General features: G+C 39.6%; 1 protein-coding gene across 1 annotated transcript in view; it reads left to right on the plus strand.

Moving 5' to 3' along the window:
• Positions 1-27173, plus strand: part of SPTLC2 (serine palmitoyltransferase long chain base subunit 2) — a 121513-nt gene that overhangs the window by 51509 nt on the left and 42831 nt on the right. The window contains exons 6-9 of the mRNA XM_039469109.2: positions 6252-6345; positions 12196-12301; positions 15054-15273; positions 18037-18163. Of these exons, the coding sequence (XP_039325043.1) occupies positions 6252-6345; positions 12196-12301; positions 15054-15273; positions 18037-18163 (547 nt within the window). The remainder of the gene's footprint in view (positions 1-6251; positions 6346-12195; positions 12302-15053; positions 15274-18036; positions 18164-27173) is intronic.

A 27173-nucleotide genomic window follows, 5' to 3' on the forward strand; every position in this document is an offset into this window, starting at 1 on the left:
GGTCACACTTAGCTGTGTGACTGTGAGTTTGTCAAATACTCTTTTTGATCCTCAAAGTCTCTTTTGTAAAATGAGGTGGTTGAGTTAGATGAACTCTAAAGTCCTTTTTATTTACGCACGTCTGGTCCCAAGCATTTTGAATAAGGGATATTCAACCTGTATTAGAAAAAATGTAAAGCTTGTAGCTTAAAAAATTAGAAAAAGAAGAGCAAATTAAACCCAAACTAAGCAGGGTCTATAAGGTACAGATGGGACAAATAGAAAATAAAGAGCAAGACAGATTTAAACACACCTGTATTGATAAACATTAAATATAAATGGTTTATACATTTCGATGAGAAGACAAAGATTGTCAGATAAAATTAAGTAGGTTTCCTAATATAAAATAGCAACCTGTTTTAAATATAAAGACACAGGTTAAAAGGAAAAGGATAGAAAAAATATAGTATGCGAATAATAATCAGAAGAAATTTGAAGTACCTGTATTAATATAAACAAAGATTCAGAGCAAGAAATATTTCTGGTGATAAAGAGAAACGTTGTGTAATGATTAAGGAATTAATTCATCAAGAGGATAGAATTTTAAATGTATAGATGCTTAGCCCATTTATGCCTAGTGTTCCATTATTGGAATGCTAAGCATGTGGGAGTTGTTTGTATCTTACTGCTCAAGGTCATTCATTGCCAAGGTCTGATGTTGCAATTCAAAAAATTGCAACCTCTGGCATAAATGGGTTAATAACAGAGCTTCAAAGTACATGAAGCAGAAATTGATGAAATTAAAAGTAGACAAATAAAAAAATTGTAATTAGAGACCTTAACACCTCTCTCTTAATTGACAGAAGAATGAAACAGAAAATCAGTAATGATATAGAAGATTTGGAAAACACTGTCAACCACTTGACCTAATTAAGAGTAATGAAACACTTCATTCAACAACAGCAAAGCATTTACTACTAAAGACAATAATGTAGTCTAGGCCATTAAGCAAGTTTTAGTCAATTTAAAAGTATTAAAATTATTCAAAGTATGTTCTCTGATCACAGTGGAATTTAGAGTAGAAATTAATAATAGAGATATCTGGAAAATCTTTGAATATTTGAAAATTAAACAATATCCTTCAAAATAACTGATGAGCCAACAAAGAAAAAACAAGGGAAAATAAAAATATTTTGAACTAAATGGAAATGTAACCTATTACAGTTTGTAGGATGAAGCTAAAGTAATGCTCAGATGGAAATGTATGGCATTAAATGTTTATACAGGTTGAGCATCCCTAATCCTAAAATCTGAAATCTAAAATGTTTCACACTGGTAAGTTTTTGGAGTGTCATCAAGACAGCACAAAGAAAATGCTTAGGAGTGCTAAACCAGTAAATATAATGCAAATAATCCAAAATCCACAAAAATCTGAACTCTGAAACATTTCTGGTCCCAAGCATTTTGAATAAGGGTTATTCAACCTGTATTAGAAAAAATGTAAAGCTTGTAACAAGTTTTAAAAATTAGAAAAAGAGAACAAATTAAACCCAAACTAAGCAGAAGGAGGAATATGATGATAAATGCAAAAATCAATCAACTAGAAAATAGGCAATAGGGAAATCAGTGAAACCAAAGCTGATTCTTTGAGAAAATGAATACAATTAATAAGTCTCTAGCCAGAACGGTTAGGATAAGAAGAGAGAAGATGCATATTAGCAGTAACAGGCATGAGACAGGGGGACATCACTACAAATCCTATGGGCATTAAAGGATAGTAAGGGAATATTAAGAACAACTTCAGGCCAGGCAGGGTGGCTCACACCTGTAATCCCAGCACTTTGGGAGGCCGAGGCGGGTGGATCATGAGGTCAGGAGTTTGAGACCAGCCTGACCAACATGGTGAAACCCTGTCTCTACTAAAAATACAAAAAAATTAGCCGGATGTGGAGGTACGTGCCTGTAATCCCAGCTACCTGGGAGGCTGAGGCAGGAGAATTGCTTGAACCTGGGAGGCGGAGTTTGCAGTGAGCTCAGATTGCACCACTGCACTCCAGCCTGGGTAACAGAGCGAGATTCTGTCTCAAAAAAAAAAAAAAAGAACAACTTCATGTCAATAAATTCACCAACTTAAATAAATAAAATTTCTTCACATTATAATACAGTGCTGTCCTGCATTTTAGAGGTACAAACCTGAGATTCTTATTTGTTAGAATTTTTAACATTAGAGGATTAAAGAATCTCATCTTGCTGTTCTCTCTGTATGCTTGCAAACTCTAACAAAGGATTCTCTAGAATTAGACATTTTCTACATAGACCGGGAAAGTACAACCATAAAGATTTATATTCCAAATCAAAATATAGTTGAAATACCATTAAATATCATTTAATCTGTTAAAGACAATAACTTATCCAGTTTTAATGATTCTTTGAATCTCATACTAAATTTCATTGTGAAGTGGTTGATTGCTCAGTTTAACAGCAGTGTGAAGCAGTATATTGATGAAGAGCATAGGTTCTAGAAGCAGACGTTTGTATTATTTAATGATTATTTTGTTACTGTGCTTGTGACCTTGGGCGAGATTTTGAACTCTTGAACAAGAGTTTCCTCATATGTAAAGTGGGAGTGATGAAAGTGTCTACTACATAGAGTTATGAGGATTAAAAGTAATAATGCATTTAAATCTTTTAACATGATGTCTGAAACATTAAGTGCTTAGATGTCAACTGCTGTTATTGATACCTATTTTTTTTAACCAAAGATTTAATAAAGCTTCAGAATAGTTTCAGAGGGACAGATTGATACATTGAAATGGTGAATAAGGCTGTCTAAAAAGAGTTATTTTTTGCCAGAAAAAAGAACATAATGCTTTTGCAGGTTTGCCAGAAAATTATTTAACTGGAAAGAGGAGAAAATAAAATTTTGTGTGGAGGGGAAGGCAAGGGAGGGTTCTTTTTAAGATATATTTGAATGCCAAGAGCGGTAAGTAAAAAAAAAAAATTGAAGGCTTGCTGAAGAGAAAGCTGACCTCTCTTTATTTTCTCCCCTAGTTTCATTTTTTTCAGTTTTAAAACTTTTTTGAAACTTAAATTTAGACTTGTGAAAGAGTTACAAAAGAGTACAGAGAGTTCCGGTGTACTATTCATTCAGCTTCTCTTTATGTTAACATCTTACATAACAGCGGAACCATTTCTTACAGCTAAGAAATTAACCATGATACAATACTATAACTAAAGTACAAGATGTATTTGGTTTCACCAGTTTTTCACTGATATCTTTTTTCCACTTCAGGATCCAGGTGAGGATCTACATTGCCTTTAGCTTTTGTAGCTCCTAGTTCTCCTCCAATCTGGGATAGTTTCTGTTTTTCTTTATCTTTCATGACCTTGACACTTCTGAAGGGTACTGGTCATTTATTTTGTAGAATGTCTCCAATTTGGGTCTGTGTGCTGTGTTGTTATGGTTGACTGAGCCCATGTGTTACTGAGAAAGCTACTACAGAAGTGATGCCCTTCTTAGTGAATCATATGAGATTATGTGGTTTCAATACATGTTACTGATGATGTAAATCTTAATCACTTGGTTCGGGTGTCAGCTGGGATTTTCTGCCACCAACTTACTGCTTTTCCCTTTGTAATCACCATCTATTGGCAGAGATACTTTGGAACTATATATAGCGTGTCAGATCAAACTTTCACCCACTAACTTTAGTATGCTTTTCTGATCTTGCCTGTGGCAGTTATATTACCTTGGTGTTCTAATGGTGATTTTTTTATTTTTCCTCATTTCTTCTATACTTATTAATTAGAATTTTTGTGTAAGGAAGAGTTCTTGCTTTTCCCTTATTTATTTTATCATGGGTTTGTGAATTTTTATTATTTTGGTTATAATTCAACACAATTGCTTCTTTTCTGTTGCTCGAGTTTTAGTTTTGGCCATTGGGAGCTCCTTCAGGTGGGTACCTGTGTCCTTTGAATATGTAACAACTTTTTTTTTTTTAAGCACTCTCATATTTTCTGGCATGATAAAATACTCCAGGATTATCTTGTATTTTCCCTATCCCAGTTTTGGAATTTACCAGTTCTCAAAGAAGCCCTGGTTCTTTTTATTGGAGAATGGTATTTAGAAACCAAGGTCTGAGAACTAGACCTTGGTGTGTTTATTGCTGCAGGAGTGTCACTGCTTCTCACCTTTCAGTGACTAGAGCTAGCAAATGTATGTATGTATGTATGCTAATACCTCTCTCTCTCTCTCTCTCTCTCTCTCTCTCTCTCTCTCTCTCTCTGTGTCTCTCTCTCTCTCTCTCAGTGTGTGTGTATATGGATAAAGATTTGAAAGCCAGGACTCTATATTGATACTGCCAACTCTCCTCCTCCTCCTCCTCCTCCTCCTCCTCCTTCTCCTTCTTTCTTCTCCTCCTCCTCCTTTTTTTCTCCCCAGACACAATCTCCCTCTGTCGCCCAGGCTGGAGTGTAGTAGCACAATCTTGGCTCACAGAAACCTCCGCCTCCTGGGTTCAAGTGATTCTTCTGCCTCAGCTTCCTGAGTAGCTGGGATTACAGGTTCCCACCGCCACACCAGGCTAATTTTGTTTTGTTTGGTTTTGTTTTAGTAAGGATAGGGTTTTGCCATGTTGGCCAGGCTGGTCTTGAACTCCTGACCCCAAGTGATCCATATGCCTTGGCCACCCAAAGTGCTGGGATGAGAGGCATGAGCCACCATGCCTGGCCACTTCATATTTAATCTGTACATTTTTAGCCAGGTAGCTTTTTTTTATCTTACCAAGTATTATGTGCATAATAAAAATTTCAAGCACAATTACTGTTACAGGTTTCTTAAGTATTCCGTTAAGAATATTCTGTAATAAAATAATTTTTTTAAAAAGAATATTCTGTAATAAATAAGCATGTATATATACAATTGACCTGAACAACATGGGTTTGAACTATGCAGGTCCACTTATACGTGGATTTTTTTTCAACCAGTCATGGATAAAAAATATAGTATTTGGCCAGGCACGGTGACTCACACCTGTAATCTCAGCACTTTAGGAGGATGAGGCGGGCGGATCACCTGAGGTCGGGAGTTCAAGATCAGCCTGGCCAACATGGTGAAACCCTGTCTCTACTAAAAATAAAAAAATTAGTCGGGCATGATGGCAGGTGATGGTAATCCCAGCTACTTGGGAGGCTGAGGCAGGAGAATTGCTTGAACCCAGAAGGCAGAGGTTGCAGTGAGTCAAGATTGCACCACTGCACTCCAGCCTGGATGACCAGAGTGAGATTCCATCACATACACACACACACACACAGACAGACAGACAGACACACACACATGATTAATGGAACACAAAACCCAAGTATATGGAGGGCCTACTTTTTATATAAGCAGGTCCCACAGGGCCAACTGCAGGACATGAGTGTGCATGGATTTGGATATATGTGGGAGTGAGGTGGTTCTGGAACCAGGTCCTCCAGCAGACTGAGGTATGACCGTGTGTCTGTGTATCTTTTTTCTTTTTTTATTCTCACGGGAGCATGCTGTATACTTTCTGCACCTTTTTCATCTAATTGGATATTTTGAGGCTGTTTTTGACAGAGAAAAACCTGTTTCTGAGTTCCAATCTGACAGGTTGAAGGGCTCCCTGAGAGATGGAAGAATAAGAACTGCAGTGAAAAAAACAAACAAACTGAGAGCTTCAGTGTTTTCTTGTTGCCTTAGCAGAAACCCATGTTTGTGTGTTAAAGTAAAGCTTGTTTGGGGATTTTTAAGACAAAACTGAAGCCTGCAGTCCATGTTATGTGGGGGAAAGGTTAGTAATTAGGATAATTTCCCGAACTCTAGATATGAGTAGTAGTGTGAGAATGTACCATTTCTACAGACATGACCCCATCAGCTGCCATTTCCCACAGATAAACAGAACACCGTACTAAAACTACATGGAATTCTCTCAGGTAAAGAAACCAAAAATGTTTTAGACTAATGTGTCAGATTTTAGATATAAATAAAGATCTGTTGCCATATATCTGTATATTTACATCAATGAAGATATTAAATTAAAAGGGTAGAATTTCGCATCTACTTTTAAGGTGACTTTACAAAAACCAAATCACCATGTACACTTTTTTCCTCCTCTTCAAATTGGTCACTTTACTGTTGTGCATGATTTCCTTAATAAGATACGGCTATTAGTGCTTGCGGCATTTTGTGATTTGTGTAACTAACCCTTTCCCCTCCAGCTTCTTACCTTCCTGTTCCTGTGATATTGCAGGGTTGCCTGATTCTGAGTGATGAACTGAACCATGCATCACTGGTTCTGGGAGCCAGACTGTCAGGAGCAACCATTCGAATCTTCAAACACAACAGTGAGTTTGCTGCAGAATTCACCGCTGGCCTTGGTGTTGACTATTCTTTGGATCCATGTTGGGTTTAATATTAGTTATATTTGCAGTTGAAAATATAAATGAAGCTGAAGTAGCAACATTTAAAATGTTCTTCTGGTCCAGTCTTTTAAAATTAGACATTGAAGGAAGCCTTTTATACAGATATAATACTATTTTTTTATTTGACCTTCAAGTTTTCCATCCCATGTCCTTCTTTACAAATCCCTTGCTCAAATACATTACTAGATGCCTACAGGATATCTTGCCATAAGTCTAGGGGTATTTAGATGAATAATTTAAGATCTCTGACTAGTTAAATGAAGAGACTTAATAGATAAGCTAGTGCTTACAATACAGTAGACAGATGCTGAAGTACAGATATGAATAGATGCTATGGGAGCACAGAGGAGGGTGGCACTGAGCCAAACATTTCCTCCCTAAGTGGAAATATCTATGTATTATTAAAATGATTTATAGTAAAAATGCATAACTTTCTTTTTTTTTTTTTTTTTTGAGATGGAGTTTCGCTCTTGTTACCCAGGCTGGAGTGCAATGGCGCGATCTCGGCTCACCGCAACCTCCGCCTCCTGGGCTCAGGCAATTCTGCCTCAGCCTCCTGAGTAGCTGGGATTACAGGCATGCGCCACCATGCCCAGCTAATTTTTTTTGTATTTTTAGTAGAGACGGGGTTTCACCATGTTGACCAGGATGGTCTCGATCTCTTGACCTCGTGATCCACCCGCCTCGGCCTCCCAAAGTGCTGGGATTACAGGCTTGAGCCACCGCGCCCGGCCAATGCATAACTTTCATCGTTAAAGCACACGCGTAGGCAGAAAAGATTACCAAATTATATGTTTAATATCGTCTTATCCCAAAATGTGTACAGATAGGTACAGAAAAAAGTTGGGAGGAATGCGTACCAAAATGTTAGGCGTGTACCCCTGGATGGAAGGATCATAGATGATAACATCATTTTTGCCTTTGTTTTTGTTTTTGTCTTTTCTAAAATGTTTTACAGTGAGAAATGAGGTCTTATTAAACATAACTGTGTAATAACCTATTTTATTTATTTATTTATTTTTTGAGACTAGAGTCTCGCTCTGTTACGCAGGCTGGAGTTCTGTGGCTCAGTCTTGGCTTACTGCAACCTCTGCCTGCTGAGTTCAAGTGATTCTCCTGCCTCAGCCTCCGCTATAGCCAGGATTACAGACACATGCCACCACACCTGGCTAGTTTTTTGTATTTTTAGTAGAGGTGGAGTTGCACTGTGTTGACCAGGCTGGTCTTGAACTCCTGACCTCAGTTGATCTGCCTGCCTTGGCCTCCCATAGTGCTGGGATTACAGGTATGAGCCATTCCACCTGGCCTGTTTTTTTTTTTTTTCCCCCACAATATACTGTGATTATTGTTTGTCAGTGCATGTGACTCTACTTCATTCTTTCATGCCAGTGTAGCAGTCAGTGCCTGTATGTGCCCTCATTTAATTGCTCCCTCAGTTGGACATCAGCGTTCTTTCTACATTTTTCTACTGGAAACAGCACTACAACTACACTCACAGTTTTGTACAATCATCTGATTAGTTCCTTAGGATAAATTTCTAGCAGTCTCAGAATGCACGGTTAAGAGTATACATTTTTAATACTTTTCCAAATTGCCTCTAAGCATTGTATGAACTTTTTTTTCACTTTTATTTTAGGTTCAGGGGTACATGTTTGTCACATAGGTAAATTGCATGTCTCGGGGGTTTGGTGTACAGATTATTTCATCACCCAGGTAATCAGCATAGTACCTGATAGGTAGTTTTTCAATCCTTACCGTCGTCCTCCCTGGCTCACCCTCAAGTAGGCCCCAGTGTTTGTTGTTCCCTTCTTCTTGTCTGTATGTACTCAATGTTTAGCTCCCACGTATAAGTGAGAGTGGTACTTGGTTTTCTGTTCCTATGTTAGTTTGCTTTAGATAATGGTTTCCAGCTACATCAGTGTTGCTGCAAAGGACATGATTTCATTCTTTTTTATGGCTACATAGTATTCCATGGTGTATATGTACCTAATTTTATATATATATATATATAGTTCATATATATATATTTCATATATTATATATATAAAATTTTATTTTTTGAGACAGAATCTTGTTCTGCCACCCAGGCTGGCATACATTGGCATGAACTCAGCTCACTGCAACCTCCACCTCTGCAGCTCAAGCAATTCTCTCATCTCAGCCACCCTAGTAACTACAACTACAGTTGTGTTTCACCACGCCTGGCCAGGCTTTTTTGTTGTTTTGGTTTTTTGTAGAGATGGGGTTTCACCATGTTGCCCCAACTGGTCTTGAACTGTGCTCAAGCAGTCCACCCACCTCAGCCTCCCAGTGCCAGGATTATAGGCATGAGCCACCGCGCCTGGCTCCACATTTTTTTAATCCAGTCTACTGTTAATGGACATTTAGGTTCATTCTGTGTCTTTGCTGTTGTGAATAGTGCTACAATGAACATACACATGCTTGTGTCTTATATGAATTTTTACTCAACAACATGAGATCAACTGTTTCCACCCGATGGCCAACATAGACTACAGTGAATTATTTTAATAGACTACAGTGAATTATTTTAAATCTTTCCAGATCTAATGAGGAAATAATATGTTAACTTTTATTTCATTGTTTATTAGGTATAGAGCAACTTTTAACATTTTTGTTGTTAACTGTTTTTTAAACCCTACTTGTAAGCTAATGTGTTTATATTTCTTACTTTATAAATTGGCCATTTTCAAATTGTTTATATTTTTTACTGATTATAGAACCCCTTAATATTAATTATTTTTTCCTTTATGTTACTTTTTGTTTATTTGTTTGTTTGTTTTGAGACAGGGTCTTGTTCTGTCACCCAGGCTAGAGTGCAGTAGCACAATCTTGACTCACCACAGCCTTGACCTCCTGGGCTCAAATGATTCTTCTGCCTCAGCTTCTCAAGTAGCTGGGACTGTAGGCATGCATCACCATACTGGGCTAGTTTTTTTATTTTTTGTAGAGATGAAGTCTCCCTGTGTTACCCAGGTTGGTCTTGAACTCTTAGGCTCAAAGGATCCTCTGGTTTCAGCCTCCCAAAATGCTGGGATTACAGGAGTTATTTACCATGCCCAGACTGTACTATTTTTATATTTTTTACTTGGTTTTCAGTGTCTTGCTGTGCAGACTCATTAAAGTATTTTTGTTGCCACACTTACTGTTTTATGACTTTTGGATTTTACACAATACCTTCCTCATTCTCAGATCATAAGATTACTCTCTCCTCCTTTCTTCTGGGAGTTTTGCAATATATTTTTGTTTAAATTTATGTGGGCCGGGCGCGGTGGCTCAAGCCTGTAATCCCAGTACTTTGGGAGGCCAAGGCGGGTGGATTACCTGCAGTCAGGAGTTTGAGACCAGTCTGACCAACATGGTGAAACCCAGTCTCTTATATTTAAAAAATAAAAATAAATAAGTAAATAAATTTATGTGGAATTTGGGGGTATAACATTGGAGAGAGGTTGAATTTTTTTTTTTTAAGTAGGTAATACAGTTAAGCATTCTGTTATAGATACTTCTTTTTTTTGTTTGTTTTTGAGACAGAGTCCCACTGTGTCACCCAGGCTGGAGTGCAGTGGTGCAGTCTCAGCTCACTGCAACCTCAGCTTCCTGGGTTTAAGTGATTCTGATGTCTCAGCCTCCCAGGTTGCTAGGATAACACCACCACACCCAGCTAATTTTTTTGTATTTTTAGTAGAGACGGGGTTTTGCCATGTTGGCTAGAACTCCTGAACTTAAGTGATATACCCACCTCGATCTCCCAAAGTACAGAGATAGATTAAAGGCATGAGCCACCACACCTGGCTGATAATTATTTTATCTAAAAGTTTGACCAGCATTATTTTTCTCCTCCTTCTGTATATAAACATAGAAAACTAAAATAATTTGTACATTTTTAGTTGTCTTCAGCTGATTGCCATACATGCTCTCTGCCTGAGAACTGAAGGCTTTGCAGGACTTTTGGAGGCTGAGGCAAGTGGATTACCTGAGGGCAGGAGTTCGAAACCATCCTGGCCAACATGGTGAAACCCCGCCTTGAATAAAAATACAAAAATTAGCTAGGTGTGGTGGCAGGCACTGGTAATCCCAGCTACTCAGGAGGCTAAGGCCAGAGAATCGCTTGAATCTGGGAGGCAGAGGTTTCAGTGAGCAGAGATCACACCACTGTACTCCAGCCTTGGCAGCAGAGTGAGACTGTCTCAAAAAGAAAGAAAAAACGGGAGGCTTTGAGTCAGGACATACTTCTGTGGGGAATCTCTCCCGAATCTTGGTTAGGTCGTATGCAGATTTTTTCTTAAAAATTACTGAATGTTTAATTTAAGCACAGTCACAACCTTAGGCTATCTTATTTGTGTTTATGTTTTGTGTCTTTATTACCTTATTTCTTTTTCTGTCAAAATTGTTTTCTGCAAAGAGCAAAACTACGTAGTTTTATAACCCCTTCCTCAAGTGATGAGCAATACAGAATACAAAATCAGATTTTATGATAGGGCTGGGCACGGTGGCTAACACCTATAATCCCAACACTTTGGGAGGCCAAGGCAGGCAGATCACCTGAGGTCAGGAGTTCAAGATCAGCCTGGCTAACAGGGTGAAACCCCATCTCTACAAAAATACAAAAATTATCCGGGCATGATGGCAGGTGTTGGTAATCCCAACTCCTTGGGAGGCTGAGTCAAGAGAATCACTTGAACCTGGGAGGCAGAGGTTGCAGTGAGCTGAGATCATCCCATTGCACTCCAGCTTGGGCGACAGAGGGAGACTCTTGTCTCAAACAAAAAAAAAGATTTTATGATAGAATGTCTTCCACCCCTATTAAGTATTCCCCACACTTAATGTTGCTTAAATTTGGGGGAGTTTTTTTTCTTTTTTTTTTTAAGGACTTCATTTCAGGGCAGGTGTTTTAAGTATGAAATATGTAGTGTGGCTGCAATGGTCTGCAAAGCATTTGTCTTTAACAAGGAAATTATGATCATCAATAATGGCAGTAGCAGCCAAGTTCTTTTCAGGCCCATTAACCATTGTAAGAACCAACAGAACCACAAAAACTTGGTTGTTTATAGACAACGGATGAAGTCAAACATGGAACAATATCAACTGACTGTAAAGCTTGCTTAACACATAGACTCGTACATGCCTTAGACGGATGTATTTTTTTAAAGATGGGTGTATTTTTAACCCAAACCAAAATAAAGCTCTTTATTTAACCAAAATAAACCCAAACCCAGTACCAAAATAAAGCTTTTTAACAAGCATTTATTGAGTACGTCCTAGATGAAAGGAAATGGAGCATGCACTGTGAAGTTTTTTACCCCTTGCATTTGTTTTTTAGGAGGTATATGTGTGTGTGATGGTTTATCACACTCTCTTGCTCTTTTTTCTGCACTTTTTTTCTGAATGACTCACTAGGATTAGCTATATGGTTTGATTCTGTATTTTTTGATTAACACAAAAAGCTAACTTAATGGCAGGGTGTTCAACATGAGACATTGGTCATTTTATAAGCAAGCTGATGAACTGAATCAACCACCGCAGTCATTTAGTCAAGTTTCAATGGTTTTGAACATTAGTTACCTTTTGGATTTCAATTCACGGTGGCAATAATTCACCTATTTGCCTTGCTTTTTTCTGCCCAATTCTAATTATGTCCTTTGCTATCTGAGGTGGACTTTCTGAATGAGAAATATATCTCTGCATTTCTGGAATAAAGTTAGGAATGAAGAAGATACTGTGTGACTGACTCCGTTCTTTTTTTGTGTGCTGTAGATATGCAAAGCCTAGAGAAGCTGTTGAAAGATGCCATTGTTTATGGTCAGCCTCGGACACGAAGGCCCTGGAAGAAAATTCTTATCCTCGTGGAAGGAATATATAGGTAATCCTGCTTTATTATTCTTACCTTTGTGAGTTGGGCACGTTAAGTCATAGAATTTTTTAACTGAAGGGAACAGTACTCTAGACTCCTCTGGAAACCAGGGAGACAGTGTTTATAAGTCACTAAAATATCTGGAAACAGAGTCAGCATTAGAACAGAAGTCTTTTTGTCTGGTTCTTCCTTATTTTTTCCATTATACTACATAGTCTCCAAATACCCTTTCTGTTTGGGTCTTTTATTTTTCCAGTTTGTAGAGGGAACTTATTTGTAGGGGCAAGGACTCGAATATGTATTTTAATATGTCAAAACCAATTATAGGTTAGTTAACTTTAATAAATATTTTAGGCTGAGTGCAGTGGCTCACGCCTGTAATCCCAGCACTTTGGGAGACCGAGGCAGGCAGATCAGAGATCGAGATCATCCTGGCCAACATGGTGAAACCCCATGTCTACTAAAAATACAAAAATTAGCTGGTCGTGGTGGTGCACGCCTGTAGTCCCAGCTACTTGGGAGGCTGAGGCAGGAGAATCACTTGAACCTGGGAGGCAGAGGTTTCAGTGAGCCAAGATTGGGTTACGGCACTCCAGCCTGGCGACAGAGCAAGACTCCATTAAAAAAAAAAAAAAAAAAAACTGTAAAGGTTAACCAAAATAAAATATTTTTGTTTTTATTTTTATTTTTTGTTTGAGACAGAGTCTCACTGTGTCACCTAGGTTGGAGTGCAGTGGCGCGATCTCAGCTCATCGCAACCTCCACCTCCCAGGTTAAAGCGATTCTCTTGCCTCATTCTCCCGAGTAGCTGGGATTGCAGGCACATGCCATCATGCCCAGTTAATTTTTGTATTTTTAGTAGAGACAGAGCTTCACCATGTTGGCCAGGCTGGTCTCAAACTCCTGACCTCATGATCCGCCCATCTCAGCCTCCCAAAGTGTTGTGATTACAGGCGTGAGCCACTGCGTCCTGGCCAATTTTTACACATATTTTACCACCTAGTTTTTTTTGTTCTTTTGTGTCATTTTAATTGCCTGTGCAATGTGATGCAGTCACATGTTGCCTATAGTTACAAGGTTTAGAAGAATCTGCCGTGAATGTATTATTTTTGTCATGAATTAAGATTGCTCACGTTTGGTGCTTGTGTTTTTGGTTGTTGCTGGTGGGTTTTTTTTTTTTTTTTTTGGTTTTCTGTTTTGAAACGGGATCTCACTCTGTTGCCCAGGCTGGAGTGCAGTGGCGCAATCTCAGCTCACTGCACCCTCCACCTCCTGGTTCTCCTGCCTCAGCCACCTGTATAGCTGGGATTACAGGCGTGCGCCACCATGCCCAGCTAATTTTTGTATTTTTAATAGAGATGGGGTTTCACCATGTTGGCCAGGCTGGTCTCGAGCTCCTGACTTCAAGTGATCCACCCGCCTCAGCCCCCCAAATTTCTGGGATTATAGCTCCCCAAAATGCTTGGGATTACAGCCCTCAAAATTGCTGAGCCACCACACTCAGCCAGTGCTTATTTTAAAATATCCAGTTTCCTTTCCCCTAGTTTTTTGCCTTACTATGGTGTCATCTACCATTGTCAGTTTAAAACCACAGATACAGCGGGGCATGGTGACTCACACCTATAATCCCAGCAGTTTGGGAGACCGAGGCAGGCAGATCATGAGGTCAGGAGATTGAGACCATCCTGGCTAACACAGTGAAATCTCATCTCTACTAAATATTTTTTAAAAATTCGCCATGAATTTTTAACAGAACTAAAGGCTGGTTCTGTTCATTGTTTGTTGTTTTCTTACTCGAGCACCTGTAGTCCCGGCTACTCGGGAGGCTGAGACAGGAGAATCACTTGAACCCTGGAGGCAGAGCTTGCAGTGAGCTGAGATCGAGCCACTGCACTCCAGCCTGGGTGATAAAGCAAGACTCTGCCTAAAAAAAAAAAAAAAAAAAAAATCACAGTTCATTATTCAGGTTTTCATGTTAAAGAAAAAATGGAAAAAAAAAAAAAAGAAACACAAAAATCACAGGTCAGACCATTTAAAAACCAATAAACTCAGCCGGGCGTGGTGGCTCACACCTGTAATCCCAGCACTTTGGGAGGCTGAGGCTGGTGGATCACGAGGTCAAGAGATCGAGACCATCCTGGTCAACATGGTGAAACTCCGTCTCTACTAAAATACAAAACATTAGCTGGGCATGGTGGCGCGTGCCTGTAATCCCAGATACTCAGGAGGCTGAGGCAGGAGAATTGCCTGAACCCAGGAGGCGGAGGTTGCGGTGAGCTGAGATCGCGCCATTGCACTTCAGCCTGGGTAACAAGAGCAAAACTCTGTCTCAAAAAAAAAGAAAAAAAAAAAAAAAAGCCAATAAACTCAGCCAGCCATGGTGGCTTATGCCTGTAATCCCAGCACTTTGAGATGCCAAGGCGGGTGTATCACTTGAGGCCAGGAGTTTGAGACTAGCCTGGGAAACATGGTGAAATCTCCACTTTACTAAAAATACAAAAATTAGCTGGGTGTGGTAGTGTGTGCCTGTAGTCCCAGTTGCTTGAGAGGCTGAGGCACGAGAATCACTGGAACCTGGGAGTTAGAGGTTGCATTGAGCCGAGATTGTGCCACTGCACTCCAGCCTGGACGACAGAGTGAAACTCTGTCTCAAGGAAAAAAAAAAAAAAAAAAAAAAACAAATAGAAAACTCGATGAAGTGCCAGACTCCCAGTTAGTTTCAGTGTATTTGTGTTTATATATTTTTTTCATGTTTTGCCAGCATGGAAGGATCTATTGTTCGCCTTCCTGAAGTGATTGCCCTCAAGAAGAAATACAAGGCATACTTGTATCTGGATGAGGCTCACAGCATTGGGGCCTTGGGCCCCACAGGCCGGGGTGTGGTGGAGTACTTTGGCCTGGATCCTGAGGATGTGGATGTTATGATGGGAACATTCACAAAGAGTTTTGGTGCTGCTGGAGGATACATTGGAGGCAAGAAGGTAAATGAGCCATGAGAATGAGCGAGTAGAGATACAGTTTCTTTTAACTAGATTTGGTACTTCATGCCTAGGAGATGGGGCCCTGAACTGGAATGTCCCCAAATTTGTCTGTGGTTTAGGCTCATAATACTAATGAGTGACTCTAATCTGTCCTCACTGAACTAAAGGCTGGTTCTGTTCATTGTTTGTTGTTTTCTTACTCGAGCTTCTTTCTAAGCTACATGCTGATCTGATATATAGAATACCCTCTTGTGTGAAGGAACACACAGTGGTGCTTCCTGCTTGCTCCAGCCTTCTGTTGGGTTTGCATTGTGCTAACAGTTTCAAAAACAGTGGGGTTGTCATGGGAGCCCGTGGGAATAGCAGGTCACCTTGCCCTTGGACACAAACGTATCATGAGTGGACATGGAGACAGGAAGGAAAAAGGTTGTGCCAGCTCTGGAGTACTACGAAGCATTGTATTTTTTAGTTTTTAAACTATGTAGTTGTCTTCTGGGTTTTTGTAGTCAGAAAAAAATAATATAGTGAATTTTGATGCAACTAAGAATCTGTGTGGCGTGGTGGAAATGGTGAACTGTAAGGACAGAGACTGGGTGTGAGTATTTCTTTGCTTGCTTTGTTAGACCTTAGGGAAAACATTTAACCTTCCAGTTGCCTTGTCAGTAAAATAGAGATAAAAATGGCTGGCTTGTAAGATTGTAGTAAGGGTTTAAAAAGTAATGTATATCCATGCTACAACATGGGTGCGCCTTAAAAACATTATGGTAAGTGGAAAAAAATTAGTCACAAGAAGTCACATATTGCATGTTTTAAAATATGTGATATCTAGAATAAGCATAGAAATAGAAAGTAGATTAGTAGTTACTGGAGGCGGACCGGATGGGGAAATGGAAAGTGAATGCTAATGGGTATGAGGTTTCCTTTCAGGGTTATGGAAATTTTCTGAAGTTAGTAGTAAAAGTGGCACAACTCTGGATGTACTAGAAACCACTGAATTGTACCTTAAAATGGTGAATTCTGTGGTATGTGGCTTATATCTCAGTGAAGCTGTTATTTTTAAACACTGACTGCAACGTTAGGGAAAAAGTAATGTATGTCAGGTATTTGTATATGACACGGAAGAGGTACTCATAAATGTTCGTAATTTTGCTTTCAAACCCAATATTGGAAGTCTTAAAGAATGTGTATGCTGGGTGCAGTGGCTCACGCCAGTAATCCCAGCATTTTGAAAGGCAGAGTGGGAGGATTAAAGACTTGAGCCCAGGAATTCAAGACCAGCCTGGGCAACACAGTGGGACTTCATCTCTGCAAAAAAGTAAAAAATTAGCTGGGTGTGATGGCACATGCCTGTAGGTATAGGGATGGCTGAGACGAGATGATTGCTTGATCCTGGGAGATCAAGGATGCAGTGAGCCATGATTACATTGCTGCACTCCAGCCTGGGCAACAAAGCAAGACCCTGCCTCAGAAAAAAGGTCATTCTTTTGATAATTGATTGCCTTTTAGAGAGAACTCATTTTCAGTGACTTTTAATCAGGTTTGATAGATTTTTATCTCAAATTTACCTTTTTGGTAATGCAACCAGGCTCACTTTGGAGAGTTAGTTGTTTTTTAGTAAGCATTGTGACTGTGAACCAAAAGATAGAAAGATAATACTCTGGGATAATATTAAGTACAATGTATTTGTGCTTTTGGGTTTTTTTTAAGTATAACTTTTAATATTTTTTAGATAAAACTGTTTTATAAACACATTTTGTGTCTCCCAGATTTGTTCTGGTACATAAGCTTCTTGTGTGCATATTTTAAAGATTGGTAAAATCAAAAGATATCAGAGAGTAGGGATGTATAATTGTTTTTTGAAATTCTTGTAAATCAGTTTTACTTTATTCAGTGAGAAGTCATTGGCATTCTAATGAAAGACCTTATACATTTCCATTTAATTTCTTTCACATTTATATCATTTTATATATCTCTGCGTATCAGGGGGAAGTTCTAATGTCCTTAAAGTTGATGTTAGAGAACTGTTATTTTGGGGTATAAGGATGGGCTTTACAGGAACAGAGAGAGCTGCAGATGACACTTTCTGTGATACTTGGAATTAAATCATACATCTAAAAAGCAATCCAAATACCTTCTTGTTTAATTTAACCTTGTTCATTTATTTCTAACTTTTTTTTTTTTTTTTTTTTTTTTTTTGAGACACTGTCACCCAGGCTGGAGCGCAATCTGGGCTCACTGTAACCTCTGCCTCTCAAGTTCAAGTGATTCTCCTGCCTCAGCCTCCCAAGTAGCTGGGATTACAGATGCCTGCCTCCACACACAGCTAATTTTTGTATTTTTAGTAGCGATGGGGTTTCACTGTGTTGGTCAGGCCGGTCTCAAATTCCTGACCTCAGTTGATCCTCTCACATTGGCCTCCCAAAGTGCTGGGATTACAGGCCTGAGCCACTGTGCCCGGCCATATTTCTAACTTTAAATGATAAAGTCTCCAAATTTAGAGGGATATTTTTAAAAACTAGTTTTTCTCCTATATTGTTCCATGTTTAAGAAACAAAACCAGACCTAGGAACTTTGCCATGTTTCTGACTCAGTTGTTGCCAGCAGTATGCTTTGACCATGTTGGTTGACCTTGCATCTCAGTATTAGTGTCCCTGTTCCAGTGCCATTGAAGTGAGGAGTCCTCTAGAACTTAGAAGGAAAGCACTGACATTGCCAGTGAAGGCAAGAATTGTCTCTACTTACCTGCCTCTGTGAACTCCCCAGGAGCTGATCGACTACCTGCGAACACATTCTCATAGTGCAGTGTATGCTACATCACTGTCACCTCCTGTAGTGGAGCAGATCATCACCTCGATGAAGTGTATCATGGGGCAGGATGGCACCAGCCTTGGTAAGTCTTTCTTTTCTGGAAACATTGCATAAGTCCAGTTAGCAGCCAAAGGTGCTGTTTTTATAGAGTTTTTTTCCTAAAATAAAGAGTCAGGTTTACTAATAGGCAAAGCTGGCTGGTTTGTGGTTTCCATGGGCACTTTTTAGTGTGTTTGATACGTATGCCATGAGAACAACCCTGGCTCGATTCCTGTGGAATTTTCTTGTTTATAGATGGGAGGCTTTACTCTTACTATCCTACCTACCCTCTCAACTCAGAGGTGATATGCTTCAGGGTTTTTCTTGAATTGCATAATTTTATATGAGGATGTAATTCACTGTTAGTGATGTTTCATTAACAGCGTAGTTAAGAGCTGCTGTTTTCATAAGTTAGTATTCCTGATTTAATGCTTTTTTAAAGAGTTTCTAATTTCACATAGATAATAAATGACATCCTGAAGCAGTTTATTTTGTCTTTGATGGGATTTGTAGTCCCAACTACATGCCTTGTCTTAGATATACTACTATGAACAATAAAGTGCAGTGTTCACTTTCTGACATTTGACTTTGATTCTGCATCACCAGAGGGCAGCATAGACTGCCGAACAGTGGTACTAAAAGGGGAGCAATTGGTTGTCTATTTTTACTTTAAAAGATGTTTTCATTGCACGTTATGAGACAATAATTTCACTTGTTGCTTTTGTAATGCTTGTAAAGTCAGTTTGTCATTTGTAAAAGATTACACATTATCAGCCGTGAGCTCTACACTGTACAGTTATGTAATACTTTGTTGTAAGATTGATTTGGTTTGGCTTAAATAAAGTGGTACCTTTTGATTGGTTTAAGACTGTTTTCTTTTCTTTCCTTTTTTTTTTTTTTTTTTTTTTTTTTTCTAGACAGAATCTTGCTCTGTCACCCAGGCTAGAATACAGTGGTGTGATCTCAGCTCACGGCAGCCTCTGCTTCCCAGGTTCACAGGATTCTCCTGCTTCAGCCTCCCAAGTAGCTGGGACCACAGGAGTGTGCCACCATACTTGGCCAATTTTTTTGTGTTTTATGTAGAGGTGGGGTTTCACCATGTTGCCTAGGCTAGTCTTGAACTCCTGGGCTCAAGTGATTTGCCTGCCTTGGCCTTCCAAAGTGCTGGGATTACAGGTATGGGCCACCATGTCCAGCTGACTGTTTTCTTTTCTTTCTTTCCTTTTTTTTTTTTTTGAGACAGAGTCTCCCTGTATTGCCCAGGCTGGAGTGCAGTGGCACAATCTTGGCTCACTGCAACCTTCGCCTCCTGAAGTTGCAATTCGAGGGAATTCAAGCAGTTCTCTGTCTCAACCTCCTGAGTAGCTGGGATTACAGGCACCTGCCACCATGTCCAGCTAATTTCTGTGTTTTTAGTAGAGACGGGCTTTCACCAACGTGATCAGGTTGGTCTTGAGCTCTTGACCTCATGATCCTTTTGGCCTCCCAAAGTGCTGGGATTACAGCTGTGAGCCACTGTACCTGGCCAACTGTTTTCTTAAATCAGAATTTTGCCTTAACATTTTTTCTGATCTGTGCTAGATCCTTGTTTTCTCTAATGAGAGATTTTTAGAAATAGTGAAGTGTGATCATTTTCAGTTTTGTGAATTAATTCCCTGAAGAAGTTGTTTTATTAATGTTGTAAACACATTGTGGAACCTCTGAGTAGTTCCCTATTAGTAATAATTATAACTTTATCTCCTCTTTTTCTGATGTGGTGTTAGTGGAAATAGTGTGTTTGAACCTGAGAGATAGACATATACACACACATATGTATACATATAGCTAGCATTTCTCTAGTTACTTCACATAGGCACATTTACTTTATTGATTGAACACACAGGTTTAGGTGACTAAGAAATGGCTAAGAGCTATCAAAGTTAACATTGGAAAATATCTTTGCCCTGTTCTAGAACATGGATCTGTGTGACACGTTACCTACAGATAAATGACTTATCTGTACTAAATGATGAAATCTGGGCTGTGCTGGTAGTGAGAAAATGAAATATGGTAATTGGATGTTTGGGTCAGCACCAGTTTTCTAGTTTTTGCCTCTTGCCACCCCAAAGTTTAGTGCTGTGACACAACAGCCATCTGATTATGCTCACAGATGCCACAGGTCAGGAATTCGGTCAGGGCACAGCAGGGATGACTTGTCTTTGCTCCATTGTCTGGAGCTAACCTGGAAAACTCAAGTGTCTAGAAATACTGAGATGGTTGGGGATTGGCATTATCCAGAGGCTTCTTTACTCACATGTCACCTGGGCTGGAGTGACTTGGAGCCAGGCTCAGCTGAGGCTGTTGACCAGAGTACCTTCATGCATATATCCTTTTCATGTGGCTTGGGCTCCTCACAACATTGTGACTGGGTACCCAGAAAGGATGCTTCAGAGAGAACGCATTTCAGAGAACCTGGTGCAAACCCCATGACCTTTTCTGACCTGTTGTTAACAAGCAGGTCACTAAGGCCATCTCAGATTGAAGGGTTGGGGAGCTAGATTCCACCTCCCCAATGGAGACATGTCAAAGAATTTGTGACCTTTTTTTTTTTTTTTGAGATGGAGTCAAAAAAGGGGGAAGTACCATTCTCTTTTAAACAGTCAGATCCTGAGACAACTCAGAGCAAGAACTCACTCATTACCTAAGGATGGCAGCAAGCCATTCATGAGCGATCTGCCCCATGATCCAGACACCTCCCACCAGACCCCACCTCCATCATTGGTGATCACATTCCAACCTGTAATTTGGAGAGGACAAACATCCAAACCGTATCAGTCATTACATTACTTTTATGATGAAAACTTGGTTGTTGTTGGGTTCCAGAGTACATTAAGCACCTGGTATTGAAAGTAAGGCTTAAAGACATACTTAGACAGCATGGTGTTGCTTATTGTTAAATGTTTTCATCTTTTTGGGTGAAGAAATGTTGCTCTTTTATGTGAATGCAGAGCCTTCAGAAAAAGCTGCAGCATGCAAGGGAAGGTGAGATCCAGTTTCCGCATGACTTTGTGACACTCATTTCCCCTTCCTCCCAACCTTTTCCACATTTCCTCTCCAGTTTCTAAAGGAAAACTGGAAGGAAGAACAGGATATGTGACTAGGTTGACAGATATTGAAAGGCAGCTTCACTAAGATCCCAGGTGAGATAATAATGAACGGGAGCTGTGCTGCCAGAAATCCTGTACCTGGAATAGGAATATTGAGTTAGTACAGGCCAGGGAGTAGAAAAAAAAAAAATGAGGCCTAAGAAATTCTGACAAATTCTATTAGACATTTGAAATTCTAGCTTTGACTTTACACATCACTAATCCATGTCCACTAATGGAATTTAGCTGTAATATCTACTTAAGAATCAAGCCAAAATTGTTTGACCAAATAAACTAAAATTTTGTTTTTCCATTTTCCAGAACTTTGCTTTAATGTATTTTACTTCTGTTCAAAGGTGTAGTTAATAACATGCATAGCATCCAGCTTAGTATGTGACATCTAGGATCCCTTCAATAAATTTATTGAATGAACGAATGAATGAATGCATGCATGCATGAGCATGCATGATTGGAAATACTGGAAAATCAGTGGGTTCTTCAAGTACTTTATTGTAAAATTGCTTGAATAGTTGAATGTTAAGCCAGAATAACCAAATTATGGAACCATATTAACTAGATAGGTACATTTTAATAGATAATTTTTTAAATAATGACAGAACACTTCATAGAGTTTTGTACTACTTTGTTTTGAAAGGAGCTGGGCACATGCAGGCAGCTACTGATGTAGGAGAAAAAAGACTACCCTGAGAAGACTGAGGTTTAATTAAAATTAGGTTTGGCTCATTTGAATTAATTCCAGTAATAGACTTGTTAATGAGGTGTTACATGATCATCTTGAGAATACCAGAGAACTGTCAAAAACTAAGAGAACTGAGACACTTAAAAAAAAAAAAAAAAGGCATTCCGGGATAGTTCGGTGGCACTTGCCTGGAGGCCCAGCTACTCAGGGGGCTGAGGTGGAAGGATCGCTTGAACCCCAGACTTCTGGGCTATAGCACACTGTGCCAGAGACTGCACCAAGTTCAGCCATCAGTATGCTGACCTCCCAGAAGTAATGGACCACCAGGTTGCCTAAGGAGGGGCGGATTGGTCCAGGTTGGAAGCGGAGCAGGTTAAAACTTCCCCTTCTGATCAGTAGTGGGATTACACCTGTGAATAGCCACTGCACTCCAGCCTGGGCAACATAGTGAGACCTTGTCTCAAAAAAGAAAAGAAAAAGCATTCCAAGATTCCTGTGCAAAAGGGTTAGAAGTGTTGAAAAAACACAGCCTTACTGTTAGGGGGCCATAGATAGAGACTTTTCCTGCCTGTCCTCGGGGGCTCACAGCTTTTAACTGTCCCACCAAGCACCATGCTTCCTGAGCCCAGGAACGTTTGGGTGTTGACTTTTTTCTTTATTGTGTTCTAAAGTAATTTATTTTACATTAGAAATTCATCAAAATAAATATTAAGTTTTCTGGTAAGCACAGTTTTATTCTTACATACACTATAGTTTAGCAGTTTATCTGATACTGGGAATCAGACTAGATTCCTCCCGTTTTGTGACTTTCTGCCTAGAATGCTATTGTTAAAAAAAAAGAAATACTTATTTCACCATTTGGTAAACATTTATCAAGCAACTACTCGACACAGTGGTAGATATGCTGAATGGGAGATGCAGAGTTAAACAATAGGTGATCTTTCCCTTTGAAAAAACAGTCCAGTAGTACAGGTAAGATTCCTGGCAAGAGCTAGTCTCAGAGCCACTGATAAATTCTTCCTTTGTTCAGCTTGTGTTTTCTCAATTTCCTCCTCCTCTCTCTTCTACAACCTCCTCCTTCACTCACTCCCACTCCCCTAAAACCTTAAACTTCCTTAAAACCAGCTAATTTTTTGAAGCAAACTCTCATCTTAGATTTCTTACATAACTTTCTATATAAATTGAAATGTTTCTGTGGATACTATCACTCTAGTAAATGACCAACGATCAAAGAAAAAGAAAAGATTTTCCTTTTGTAAAGTAGCTTCTTCATTATTGAGCACAAGAGGCATTTTAACCAATGGCTTAAGCTTTCTGAAGCAATATGACCACCTTACAGGTGGAGATATTTGAGCTCACATATGGGACAAGTTTACTCCAATATCTTGTCTCCAACTACAATGTAGCTTTTCTAACTCCCATCTGCTTCTAATTCTGAGGCTGCATGACGATAGTTAGAATTTTATTAAAACAGACTATTTTATAATCTGCAATTTTCTGCTAATTTTCCACAGTTTAATTTTGAGTAATCAACCCAACAAATGAAAGCCCTTTAGGGCATTTGCCTCCCTGTTTTCTCCCCATGTATCAGTAACCCCTTTCACCACCTTTCTGCTTCAGAAATCTATTCTGAATACTCAAGAGCTTTTGCAACATGGTGTATCTGTTTTTTATCCCACTGCTATCTCTTTCTTCCAAATCCAAATGCTATTAAAAATTTCTTGCAATAAGAGCAGACTCTCCTTTTGTGTCTTATTTCAGAGTTAGTTTAAAGCTAAGCTGTCCACAGGCTCATGCCTGTAATCCCAGCACTTTGGGAGGCAGGCGGATTACCTGAGGTTGACCAACATGGAGAAACCCCGACTCTACTAAAAATGCAAAATTAACCAGGCATGGTGGCACATGCCTATAATCCCAGCTACTCAGGAGTCGGAGGCAAGAGAATTGCTTGAACCCAGGAGGCGGAGGTTGCAGTGAGTGGAGATCACACCATTGCACTCCAGCCTGGGCAACAAGAGCAAAACTCCATCTCGGGGGGGGAAAAAAAAAAAGGTGCCTACAGGCAGCAGGCTGGAAACTAACCTTTGCACAAAGGTAGACTTGTTCACTGTAGAATATTGTTCTTCCTATGAAACATAAATAGTTTTAAGTGTGTTCCTTTGGGATAGGAAAGGAGCCCTGGACTAGATGTCCCTCATTTTGGAGATGTGGTAAGATGCTATGAGGAAACTAAGCTCTTAAAATACTGCAAGTCAAATTTTGTGTTTTTTTAAAAGATTGAAGTGGATAAATTACTTTAGTTTTATTTAATAGTAACATTTATTTCGTGATTTTAATTTAATTTTTAATTTTTAAAATTAATTTTTTTTTTTTAAGATGGGGTTTCACCGTGATGGTCAGGCTGGTCTTGAACTCCTGACCTCAGGTGATCCACCCACCTCGGCCTCCCAAAGTGCTAGGATTACAGGCGTGAGCCACCGCGCCCAGCCTAAAAATTTTTTTGGGATGGAGTCTTGCTCTGTCACCCAGGTTGGAGTGCAGTGGCATGATCTTGACTCACTGCAACCTCTGCCTTCCACATTCAAGCAATTCTTCTGCCTCAGCCTCCCAAATAGCTGGGACTACAGGCGCCCACCATCATGCCCTGCTAATTTTTTGTGTTTTTAGTAGATACAGGGTTTCACCATGTTGCTGGGGCTGGTCTTGAACACCTGACCTCAAGTGATCCACTTGCCTTAGTCTCCCAAAGTACTGGGATTCCAGGCATGAGCCACCACACCCAGCCTTCAATTTTTATTTTCTATTTATGGGGTACATTTTACAGGTTTGTTATAAGAGTGTCTTGTGTGATGCTGAGGTTTGGAGTACAATTGAACCCATCACCAGGTAGTGCACATTGCACCCAATAGGTAGTGATTTAACCCTTATCCTCCCACCTCCCCAACCCCTCCACCCCATAGTCCCCAGTGTCTTCTGTTACCATCTTTATGTCCATGTGTACCCAGTGTTAAACTCACACTTATAAGTGAGAACATGTGGTATTTGGTTTTCTGTTTCTGCATTAGTTCACTTAGGATAATGGCCTCCGGCTGCATCCATGTTGCTGCAAAGACATGATTTTGTTAAGTTTATGGTTGTGTAGTATTCTGTGGTATGTGTATACCACATTTTCTTTATCCAGTCCACTGTTGATGGGCACTTAGGTTGATTCCCTGTCTTTGCTATTGTGAATAGTACTGCAGTGAACATATTAGTACAACTCGGTGCAGTGGTTCACACCTGTAATCCCATCACTTTGGGAGGCTGAGGTGGGTGGGTCATGAGGTCAGGAGCTCACAACCAGCCCTGACCAACATGGTGAAATGAAAATACAAAAAAAAAATTAAATTAGCCAGGCGTGGTGGCATGCACCTGTAAATCCCAGCTACTCAGGAGGCTTAGGCAGGAGAATTGCTTGAACCCTGGAAGTGGAGGTTGCAGTGAGCCGAGATTGTTCCACTGCACTCCAGCCTGAGTGACAGCAAGACTCCGTCTCAACAACAACAACAACAACAAAGAACATATGAGTACATGTCTTTTTGGTAGAACAATTTATTTTTTGAGGTGAGTATATATACTCCCATAATGGGATTGCTGAGTTGAATGGCAGTTCATTTTTAGTGCTTTGAGAACTCTCCAAACTGCTTTCCACAGTGGCTAAACTAATTTACATTCCCACAAACAGTGCATAAGCTTCCCTTTTCTCTGCAGCATCATCAACATCTGTTACTTTTTTACTTTTTAATAGACATTCAGACTGCTGTGAGATGGTATCTCAGTGATTCTGATTTGCATTTCTCTGATAATTAGAGATTGAGCATTTTTTTATGTTTGTTGGCCTCGTGTATGTTTTCTTTTGAAGTGTCTGTTCATGTCCTTTTCCCACTTTTTTTTTTTCTTTTTAATTTTTTTCTTTTTCTTTTCCCACTTTTTAATGGGGTTGCTTGTTTTTTGCTTGTTGATTTAAGTTCCGTATAGATTCTGGATACTAGACCTTTGTCAGATGCATAGATTGCAAATATTTTCTCCCATTCTATAGGTGCCTATTTACTCCGTTGATAGTTTCATTCGCTGTTCAGAAGCTCTTTCTTTAGGTCCCACTTGACAATTTTTATTTTTGTTGGAGTTGATTTTGAGGACTTAGTCATAAAATCTTTGCCAAGGCCAGTGTCTAGAAGGGTATTTCCTTTTTATAGTCTGAGGTCTTACATTTACACCTTTAATCCATCTTGAGTTAATTTTTGTATAGGTAGTTAATTTTTTTGTATAGGTGATAGGTAGGTATCCAGTTTCATTCTTGTGCATATATATGGTTGCCAGTTATCCCAGCACCGCTTACATAGGGAGTCCTTTTCTATTGTTTATTTTTGTCAACTTGTTGAAGATCAATTGGTTATAGGTGTGTGGCTTTATTTCTGGGTTCTCTCTTCTGTTCCAGTGGTCTATATGTCTGTTTTTGTACAGTACCATGCTGTTTTTGGTTATCATAGTATTGTAGTATAGTTTGAAAATGGATAATGTAATGCCTCCAGCTTTGTTCTTTTTGCATAGGATTACTTTGGTTATTCAGGCTCTTTTTGATTTCATATAAATTTTATAATAGTTTTTTTTAATTCTTTGTAAAATGATGTTGGCAGTTTGATAGGAATGGCATTGAATCTGTAGATTGTTTTGGGCAGTGTAGCCTTTTTAATGGTATTGATTCTTCCAATCCAATCCATGAGCATGTAATGTTTTTCCACTTGTTTGTGTTATTTGTTTGTGCTGATTTCTTTCAGCAGTGTTTTGTAGGTTCTCCTTGTAGAGATCTTTCACTTCTTTGGTTAAATATATTCCTAGCTTGTGGTGTGTGTGTGTGTGTGGCCATTGTAAATGGAATTGTGTTCTTTTTTGAGACGGAGTTTCGCTCTTGTTACCCAGGCTGGAGTGCAATGGCGCGATCTCGGCTCACCGCAACCTCCGCCTCCTGGGTTCAGGCAATTCTCCTGCCTCAGCCTCCTGAGTAGCTGGGATTACAGGCACGTGCCACCATGCCCAGCTAATTTTTTGTATGTTTAGTAGAGACGGGGTTTCACCATGATGACCAGGATGGTCTTGATCTCTCGACCTTGTGATCCACCCACCTCGGCCTCCCAAAGTGCTGGGATTACAGGCTTGAGCCACCACGCCCGGCCCTAAAACTATTAATT

This window comes from Saimiri boliviensis, chromosome 2 (genome assembly GCF_048565385.1).
Source record: "Saimiri boliviensis isolate mSaiBol1 chromosome 2, mSaiBol1.pri, whole genome shotgun sequence".
Taxonomy (NCBI): domain Eukaryota; kingdom Metazoa; phylum Chordata; class Mammalia; order Primates; family Cebidae; genus Saimiri; species Saimiri boliviensis.